Here is a 10,593-nt window from a genome sequence, read left to right on the forward strand (position 1 = left end):
TTCCGCATTATGAGATCCTCCTGGGAATTTGTACTCTGACTTTATTATGTTTTTATAAAATGTTTTTCAAGACATGCGATAACTTTTATGAAATGATATGATCAGTGAACGTTTTATTTCTAAGGTTCGCTAAGAATATGTTTTAAAAATGAAACTTTTGGCTCGTATTTTTGGGATATTACAATTTTATAGTAAAATAACACAAAAATAAAAACAAAAACATACAAAACCACCTAAAATCTAAAATGATACCCGAATGCATTCTATAAATAAATCTAGTACATCAATATCATATTCCTAACCATTTGTCACAGTGGATGCATAATTTGTTTTTAATTCATCATGAGATCCATAAACAGATTCATAATGTGAGCCATTGATCTTCATGCCTCTAGATAAGCTTCTTTCCCCTTTAGTGGATTTTCTCTTTGGTGGATTCTTTCCGTTGGTTAATCCTTTTTTATTGTATGAAAGATGAAAGGAATGCTTTTTGTGACACTCTAAAAATTGATTTGGCATATGTTAAGTCATAATTTCCTTTTCACACATCTAGTAGTATCCACATGTGCCTTCTGGTGCATAGAAATAGAACCTTCAATATGGCGACGCTAATAAAAATGAAAACAAAAGGTTATTTTAATATGTGTAATTGATATTACAAAGTAAGATCCTCTTATAGAAACGAAAATCATAATGGTGCAAGAAGCATCATAATCTTCATTAAACAGGAAAAAAAAAGTTCTGGAATTTAGTAAGAACATAAACATGATTAATTCAAAAACGTTGTTGAAGAACATCTTATCTAGGAAACAATTAAGGTAATCAATCAAAAAAAATGCAGGAGAAAGAGCAGGTCACACCTGAGTTGGAGGAAGGATGGTCGGAGGTTGTGTGATCGGAGGAAACCGACAGAGGAAGAGGATGGAGGCTGTGGAGGAATATGACGGCTATGAAATCACTTTCTTCTTCCGATCTGTGCTTTTGTGTAGACGATTGTTTAGGTCATAACGGGAATTGGTTATTTTGGAGCCGATTTGTCCTGGTCCTTCACTCTAGAATAAGGGACTGAATCAATACATTTCTTTGGACCGAGTCTAGGTTTTCGACCGAGTCCAACCTTTTTGAAGATGTGTCAAACATTCCAATTGAGTTTTTTGGTCCCAGTCCACCCTTAGACCCAATTAGAAAGGAAATCAAACAGACCCTTAGCCTACTTTTTTCAAACTCATTTTATAAGTTTTTAATGCGTGGGTATATCGACATATAATTAGAGTGTTATTATAGATAAACTAGGTTATAACCCTTATATTATACTGTTGGAAAAATAAAATAACATTAAGACTATAAAAATCATAGCCATTAATCATGGTTTTGCAAAGAGTATCAAGATAACCAACTTAAAGACCCAAAAAACCAATCAAGAATTAAAAAAACAAAAACATCCATTATCTATGTTTATAAAAGCAACTAATAAAACACAATCTACCATAAAACAAATAAGCTAATGATTTTTTGGGAATAATCTGTACTCCACCACAAATCAGTGATGGGATGAAAGAGAATACCCCCAGCATCAAGAAAGAAGACTACATAATATATGATAACCATAAATGTACTATTTACTTATTGAGATATGGGCGAATGAATAAGCATCATCAATACCTAAATTAGATTTAGCAACAATCAACACCAAGATTTCTTCATAATAAATCATTTTGGCTTGAATCATCTAAGAAAAGGTACAATATCTAAAAGTGATAAGATGCAGTAACATTCCAATAAAACTGAGGATTCTGAAAATTAAGATCAAGAGCAGTCTAATCATCTGATACCCAAATCCAAAGGAGATTTGACAAGTTGACCTAATCAATATATATTTTTAAACATCTTATACTTGAACCCAAGGAAATCAGATGGATAATTAAGTGAAAGATGCAGGATGTCTTGTCTAATTAAAGACCAAGAAAAACAGGAGGTCGTAACCAGGTAGAATCACGATAAGAAAACTTACATAAAATCGTTGAAGGAAACATGATGACTACCTTTTGATGAAGAGCAATCATTGGATGTTGTCCATCTAAGGGTTTTCTGGTGAAAAGAGTAAAGTGTAGAATATGAAGTAGAGATGTGAAAAAAGAAGGAAGACACACTATATGGAATAAGGGGCGAAGATTATTCCTGATTTCATGAGATCCATACCAATCATGAAGAATAAGAAACTACCGGAAATAAATTCCTAATTTTATGGGATCCGTATTAATCAAGAAGAATAGAAAACGATTGAAAAGAAAAACCTTAAGCGGGAAAATAAAAAATGGGTTAACATTAAGAGGACATGTGGCAGAAGGATGGTCTAAAAAATGGACATGTGGCTTCTAAGAGAGGCTTTTATTAAGAATATATATATATATATATATATATATATATATATATATATATATATATATATATATATATATATATATATATATTAGGTTCATGTGAGACGACCTAATCTTGTGATACACAAAACCAGTTTTTTCTAGTGAAATATTCTAATATTCTAGTATTTATAAAAATTAAATATGTGTAATATTCTAATAATCTAAACCAATAATTTTAACATATTTTACATTGAAATATTCTAAAACATATAATTTTAAAATATATTGCATATTCTATTTTTATGAACAATAGAATATTAGAATATTTCACTAAAAAAAATTGGTTTCACAGTCTCATGGTCTCATAAAATTATTTTCGTCTCAAATGAATTGTTATATATATATATATATATATATATATATATATATATATATATATATATATATATATATATATATATATATATATATAAAAGCTCAAGTCATTTTTTATATAAAAAATAACCTTATTTGATTTAAGAATTTGTTACGATATATTTGAATTCTGTAGACTTAAGTTGGTTATAAGTAAATTACGATGGTTATATTTGATACGTTGCAGTTAACTTATTTTTTGAATTTTTTATTATCATTTGTTTATGTTTGTTGGTGGTCGTAATGTAGAAACCAAATTCTACACTAACTTTTCAAATAAATTTGGTCTGGTTGACAAGGTACGACCAACCCACCAAATCAATTTGTTCAAAAGAATTTATGCGGAGAATCTGACTGTTATTAAGTCCAAGTTGACATTCGAGAAAAAGGTTATTTGGGATTATGGCAATGATAAAATCTAGTCTTGGTGGGTTACGTTTAAATTCATAAAGCGATTTTGGTATGTAATGGAAACTGAGGTGGTAAACTTGGTGTAACAACTTCATGAGTTGATTATCATTTTGAGAAGGTGCAATCCATCATTTATTATTCTAATTCATAATATTAGCGATCCTAAAGTGGTTAAAGGTTACCACTATATTACTATAACAAGTTGTCAATACAATATAATTGGTAAAGTGCTGGTTAACAACTTATGTCTTCTTGTGGGTGATACTATTAACATGGAGTAGTCGACTTTCATGAAAGGTCGTCATATTTTATATGGCATTTGGTGTTTAATGAAATAATAGGTTTGTATAAGGAAAAACAAATTTAGGGTGTTTAAAATTGATTTTGAAATTGTTTATGTCTCTCTACGTTGGTATTTTACTTAGATAAGGTTTTGCAGGAGATGGGTTTTGGTGATGAATAGAGAGGATGAATACGAGCGTACTTATCCTTCACCTTGGGCTCAATATTAGTGATTATGTATCATACAAATGATTTTCCTTTTAAAAGTGGGCTACGCTATAGATGCCCTTTAGCTCCTTTTTTCATCATTGCAACAGAGGGATGGACCTTTAGCTTATTTTTTTTCATCATTGCAATAGAGGGATTACATGTTGTGTTTGAAGAATAAATAAACCATAATGTTTTCTCCATAATGATAGGATGATGGTTTCACATTTTTTTCTATACATATGATAAGATTATACTTGATGAATGATTGTAAGAAAATTTCAAAAAATATTGTCCAAATATTGTGTTGTTTTTACCATGTTTGTCATCTAAAAAGTAAACTTGCAAAGAAACAAGTTATTGGATGACATGAGAATGACTTTTTGGAATCAACTATGTAATATACTAACATACTAATATAACCTCCTAGTGCTCGATAGTGCTCGATAGATGAAATGGTTGTCAAATGTTTTTGGGCCATTGAGTATTATCACAAGATCGAGTAGTGATAGGATGAAATGGATGAGGAGCCATAAACCCTTGAAACTTTCATTTGCGTGTAGTATTTACTCATTTATACATACTATTACTCATTCCTAGCTTTGCTATCTGCTGAAATTGCTTCATATAACTGTGGTGATATATACCTATTTATTTTTCATCCATATTTTCTTGATACATATCGCATATAAAAATGACGTAACTTCTCGCGATTATTCTAGCTTCATAGCTTATTAGCTTATAAACTAATAATTTAGAGTGAGATAGTTTATGAAAAATGATTTATTAACGGTTTCTCACCACATTAAATTATTTTTATCCAAATATTTTTTTAACTTATAACTAGATGAAACCCTTAATAATCTTTTTAAATAAACCCAACATGCTAATAACCTCCTTAAATAAACCCAACACCCCAAATCCCATTCCTTAGCAAACTACAAATTTTAATTTTTAACTAGTATTTGATATTGCATTTAGAGAAATTAAATTGCTTCTTATTTTTTATGTCTACAAATGTTCCTATCCAATAAAATTATTTCAAGTGTTATCATTTCATATTTTTTTAATTAATTCATTAAGACTATATTAAGAATATATCAAATAAAATTAATTTTTAATATATCAAATAAAATTAATTTGAATGGTGATTTGTTAATAGGTAGGAATAGTTATAAGAATAAAAAGTATGAGGTAATTGTCAGGTAATTTAATTTCTTTTGCATTTATTTTTAAATCGAGAAATTAGGGGTTTGATAATCATGAAGGTGTTGAAAGAGAAGAAGCTTCAAGAGAGTTCCAGCAAGATGAGATGTTATCAGGTTCGATTCCATTCTTTCCTTAACCCACATTTTTTCTCCTTCTTTGATTCCATCTCTCCAATTTCAAACCAATTCCTTATTAGGGTTTCCTCTTTACCAATAATAAATTCAGTTTCCGTTGTTCAACAGGTATGTTCCTTTGCAATTTCCTCGTATTTATACGCCTCTACATTTCTCTTTCACTGTAGATGTTTTCATCTTATGAAAGTGTGCTGAAGTTATCTGTTTGTTTTTTGGTCGTAAAAAATCCGAATTACCAATTTTTTCATAGATTTAATATTAAACGAATTTGACGACTTACTTTATGAGCCATAAGATTTTCGGATTAAACCGTTATCGCCTGCGGATCCTACCACCACTAATTTGTCTTGGTTTGAATATATGCCCTGAAATAGAATCGAAGCATCAACATCCACCATTGCTGCTTCTACTTTATGCTGTTTTATTCTGATTCTGCTGGTTTGTTCTATCTGAAATCGATGAATATTGGAATTTATGCATTTAGATATCATCCAATTGATTTCCTTGTACAGCGATTCAGGTTGAAACTGGAGTCATGACACCATGATTGGTCGTTCCACCATTAAAACCTGTGTGAAACCCTTCGTCCATCCAAGTGGGCCCATCAACAGTGTGATGCCTCAATCTGCATCAAGTTCATGCTGTTTTCATCTCTCACTTGGATGTGTGAAACCAAATCATGTCGTGAAGACAAACTCCCGCCACTCTCTTACTGCAAACCCTAGGAGCAACAACAACAGCAACAACAACAACAACTGGCAGTTGTTAAGCATCAAAACTGCTATGCGATCCAGAAGTGGGACACAAAAGACACGATTTGATCTTTCACTTGGGTCCCGCAGTATGAACTTTAGGCTTTTATTTCCAAAACAAGGAATCATCTCTAGAATGAAATGGAGTTTGGTACCTGGATCTTGGACACAAGGATGTGCATCAGCTGGGGTTGCAATGGGATTAGCTGTTTGCAGTTCAAGTTCTGAGCCATCATATGCTGAAGCAGAAGAGAAGAAGGAAGAAGACGACTGTAGTTCATCAAATACTAACTTTTCACATGGAAAGCAAGTTCATACCGATTATTCTGTTATAGGTGAGCTAAGTTGTAGTACATCCATTTGTTATGACTTATGACAAGACAGGACTTGACACAACAGGTTGTACTGTGTTTGGTGTGCATTTGACTGTGTACAGGAATACCGGGAGATGGGAGATGTTTGTTTCGGGCTGTTGCACATGGAGCATGTATACGATCAGGGAAGCCTGCTCCCAGTGAGAGAATGCAAAGAGAGTTGGCTGATGAATTACGTGCCAGGGTATGTATATGTTATTCATATACTACTTCTAAGAATTTTGATTTGAAAATCGTTATTTATTTATTTATTGTTTTGCTCTGTATTGATATATATATATTTTTGATGTGGTACTTTTATAGGTGGCAGATGAATTTGTTAAAAGACGGGAAGAAACTGAATGGTGAGATGTGTGGGATTTCTCTTGTACCTTCACAATTATATATATATATATATATATATATATATATATATATATATATATATATATATATATATATATATATTTCTGACTAGTTCTGATATGGAGGGGGCTTTCTGAATTCTGATTTCATTTAGGTTTATTGAAGGCAACTTTGATTCATATGTGTCACAAATGAGAAAGACACATGTATGGGGAGGCGAACCTGAATTACTCATGGCTTCTCATGTTCTCAAGTAAATCCTTCTCTCTCTCTCTCTCACACACACACACATATACACACAATGGGGGATTGTTACAAGGATATTGGTGTTTTCATTCATATAAGGTTCTAATATGCTGTTATGTATTGAAGATGCATGTGTGGTGATACTGGTATGTATGCTAGTGTGTTGATGCAAAAGTAATGTTGAAATTAGTTTTCTTTTAAGAGAGGTAGGAAGTGAAGTAAAGTAAACTAAACTGTAAACGTATTAATAGCAGTTTAAGAAGAGCAAGAAAAGACAAGGAAGCAGTAATTTTCCAGGTTACATTAATTGATGGTTAAAGTTTGATAATCAAAAAGTGATCTAATGAAAATACTAGTTTAAACCTAGTACATTGTAAGTTTTGTGTTGTTAGTGTTTGAATAAGTAAAGAGCAAGATTTGTTTGTTTGTTGATGAAACAAACTTTTGTCATTGTAAAGATCATTTAGACACCTGGACTTAATGTCATTAGTCATAGCCTATTTCCATGGTAAATCATCATATAAAATAAAGGGAGAATGACATAAAAGGGTAATAATATACTTTTCGATTTGTACACATTTGGTCATTGAGTTCTTTTTCGTCCACATTTACCCCTTCAACTTGTTTAAACTGTACACATTCGGTCCGTATAACCGGCTACATATAATTCCGGAAAAAAAGATTTAATAGGGTAAATATATTTCTCATTTTTCTACCATTTTGTCCTTAATATTTTTTTGCACATTTAATCTTTAATATATTTTTTTTGTTGCAAAATAAATCCTTGTTGTTTTTGTACACATTCAGTACTTATGACCAGTTTCTTTAAGTTTTTTCTCACGGCCTTCTACATGGGACAATCATTAATGAGGTGTTCGAGGCTATTGATGTTTATGGCTACCGCGGCCTCGACTGTTTGGTTGCTTAGGCCTTGCGTTCTGAACGTCGTAAATTTTTTATACGATCTCGGATTTTAACGATATTTATATTCACACGTTTGTATTCGAGTCTACTACAATTTTTGTTTAGATTACCCCTGTTAAAAAGTAATATAGTTTTACTTACCATTTTATAAAAAAACGTTATGCATGTATATAAAGATCGTAAGTAAAAATATATTATTTTTTAACAGGAGTAATCTAAACGAAAATTGTAGTAGACTCAAATACGAACATGTGGGTATAAAGATCGTATAAAAAAGTTACGACGTTCATAATACAAGACCTAAGCAACCAAGCTGTCGTGGTCACGGTGGCCATAAGCATCAACAACCCTGAACATCTCATTAATGGTTATTCCACATAGGATGCTGTGATACAAATCGAAAGGCATATTACCCATATAAGTCATTATCCATAAAGTAAATTACGTTTTTCTTCCTTCTTCCTTGTGCTGTAGAGATTTGTCTGGATTTGGTCCAAAAAGGAATATTTTCTCTTTTTTGATCCCTAATTCATTGTATCTGAACATTTTTAGTCCCTGGTGGTCGTTAAAGTTAACAAACAGCCTAAATGTTGAATTTATCCGATTGAACATTTTGCCCTTGTCTTTTTCCAAGGTATCACACTCCATGACAACTTATATAATTCTACTAACCATAATCATTCTTTATGCTTAATTACTTTTACGTGCCTAAGTCTCTTAATAATTAATATTGTTAATTAGATTGCGAATCTTACTTTTTGGTGAGTTTGGGTTTATATTATAAATTGTATAGATTTTTTTAGTTGTATAAATGATGGATGATATATGAAATTGCAAATGCAGGATGCCAATTTGGGTGTATATGAGTGATGCAGATTCAGGTGGTCTGATATGTATCGCAGAATATGGTGATGAATACAAGAGTGGTAGTAATAAAAAAGATGATCCAAATCCAATCAGAGTGTTGTACCATGGTTTTGGTCATTATGATGCTTTGCATATCCCCACCCCTCCTGCTAAAAAGGATTCCCGATCCAGGCTGTAAAATTATTATTCTAACTGTAACATCAATAACCATAAAAAGAAATAGGTTTAATATTTACTGATTATTTATTTGTTTGTTTATTATTATCTACTAAGCTTGTTGAAATTCTATCTAGTCTAGTAAATAATACAGAAAGAAAGAGTAATGAGGAACTGTTGATCTTTTTTCTTTAGACATATCATGAAGCAATAATTTGAGTATGTATTGCGTTCTCCACTAACGTTCTCTCTCTGAATGGTCATTTCAGTTGCTAACACACTTAACAGTAACAACATATGATGATATAATATTATAATAGTAATATTGTAATAATACACATTCCTTTTATAATGAGTTGCCACCTCACCTAAAAAAAGATAACATTGTCACTGTTTGTGATTTGATCACTCATCAAGCACCATTTATTTAGCTATTCAATTATATGCCAATGTGTTCGTCAATGTTATTAAATCATTGTGGGATGATGCATGGTATCAAATATTATATGATTGTTAAATTATATTTTAAGAAAACGATCTAGAAGACTGTTGTAGTGAAGTACATTATAGATAAGTATATGTCGTTCATTGGAGTCCTTTTACTTTTAGGCTTTAACTACAAGTGTTCTTTTTTGCTTATTTGATTGGTTATAACCAAAAGATACACAAGCCAATACTACTCATAGAAATAATATAAACTGAAATTGATGCAATAATCAGCTTGCATATGTGTGATTAAATGAATGTTGCTTTATATCATGTTCTGAGCGAGCATTTCATAATGTTAATAACATGCAAATTGTTATTATATGTTTCTGAAATCTGAGCATGTTATCATGGAACCAATCCAACAACAAATTAGAATCAGTGCATTGAAATATTATGGATTAGTTAAAACTTGAAGATGAGAGACAAGAACAAGTGCTCAATCAACATTGTGCTTAGATATCTCTATATGATGATGCCACATCATATATGTGGCGACTGACAGCACTGGCTCTTCCAAGATTGTTGCAACTCAAATTATGTCAAGGAACAATGCATGAATGTTGTGTGTCATGGTTGATTCGAGTCCAAAAGCTATGCAATTTGCTCTGTAAACATGTTACAAGGTAACATTTGATTGTGGTGCCTATATATAACACTGCATTTGCTCCGTAAACATGTTACAAGGTAACATTTGATTGTGGTGCCTATATATAACAGTGATTCTCATGACAAATGTGTATTTAAACATACAAAAGTTAATATTGTCAAGTATTGTAGTGATAAAAGTAGGGCCCTTAGTATCTTTCCCACAAGTATATAATTGTTATTCATCTTATATATTCAATCGTTCTGTAGAAAAGAACACACCTTATGTGGTGACAATTCAATGGTGGAACATGATTAAGCTGTAACTTCCCCTAATGCATGTGGATAATGATGATACATCGGACGGATGTGGAATGTGTTCTTGATCTTTGGGTATGGTATCACTTGAGAAAATAAGACTGGGAGCATGATGTGGATGATAATGTTGCGCCATACCCCTCGGCTCTAAGAGAAACCGACATCTTTCCTCTGTGAAATATGGACAAAAAATGGAGGACATGTGGGAACTTTTATCTCAAGTTAAAATAAATCTCATTGGTTAAACTTATTAAGGAGGTGTCGTCATATGCTAAACTATAAAAGGTCTTTAGTACGCAAAAAACTCAAGTTAGAAGCACACCTCCTTAAAAAGCTCAATTAGTATCAGAGCAGGAATTGACAAATCGATTGAAGAATCTCATTCTCGTTTTCATTTAATTGAATCATTTGCTCTGATTCAGTTTTTCCGCAAGTGAAAACGTAATTCTTCGATTGATCTCTGTGATTTAGCGATTCTATAATCGTTAATCAATCGTTTATATCTAATTTCATTCTT

General features: G+C 31.7%; 1 protein-coding gene and 1 long non-coding RNA gene across 4 annotated transcripts in view; both read left to right on the forward strand.

Moving 5' to 3' along the window:
• Nucleotides 1–123, forward strand: part of LOC145055111 (uncharacterized) — a 7,585-nt gene extending 7,462 nt beyond the window's left edge. The window contains exon 2 of the long non-coding RNA XR_013685078.1: nucleotides 1–123. This exon is cut by the window's left edge and continues 63 nt beyond it. This is a non-coding gene — a long non-coding RNA (uncharacterized LOC145055111).
• Nucleotides 124–4,894: 4,771 nt separating this feature from the next.
• LOC145055112 (OVARIAN TUMOR DOMAIN-containing deubiquitinating enzyme 4-like) lies at nucleotides 4,895–8,814 on the forward strand. Of its 3 annotated transcripts, none has more exons than XM_079003404.1 (6): nucleotides 4,895–4,999; nucleotides 5,533–6,107; nucleotides 6,209–6,330; nucleotides 6,450–6,490; nucleotides 6,646–6,744; nucleotides 8,505–8,814. In XM_079003404.1, exons 2-6 carry the CDS (start codon nucleotides 5,564–5,566, stop codon nucleotides 8,704–8,706), a joined length of 1,008 nt encoding a protein of 335 aa, XP_078859530.1. In that variant the 5' UTR covers nucleotides 4,895–4,999; nucleotides 5,533–5,563; the 3' UTR covers nucleotides 8,707–8,814. The 3 variants fall into 3 exon arrangements, with proteins under 3 accessions (XP_078859530.1, XP_078859529.1, XP_078859531.1); XM_079003403.1 differs by having other exon boundaries at nucleotides 4,989–5,128; XM_079003405.1 differs by lacking the exon at nucleotides 4,895–4,999 and adding an exon at nucleotides 5,225–5,458.
• The last annotated feature ends 1,779 nt before the right edge of the window (nucleotides 8,815–10,593 follow it).

The sequence above is a fragment of the Lactuca serriola genome, chromosome 5 (genome assembly GCF_051521515.1).
Source record: "Lactuca serriola cultivar US96UC23 chromosome 5, Lser_US96UC23_V15, whole genome shotgun sequence".
Taxonomy (NCBI): Eukaryota; Viridiplantae; Streptophyta; class Magnoliopsida; order Asterales; family Asteraceae; genus Lactuca; species Lactuca serriola.

Bases quoted from the DNA above. Each gene is read 5' to 3' on its own strand.
- LOC145055112 (XM_079003404.1), top strand. From the start codon at position 5,564: ATGATTGGTCGTTCCACCATTAAAACCTGTGTGAAACCCTTCGTCCAT. The intron at 6,331-6,449 runs GTATGTATATGT...GTACTTTTATAG, and splicing joins CTGATGAATTACGTGCCAGG to GTGGCAGATGAATTTGTTAA. The intron at 6,491-6,645 runs GTGAGATGTGTG...GATTTCATTTAG, and splicing joins AGACGGGAAGAAACTGAATG to GTTTATTGAAGGCAACTTTG.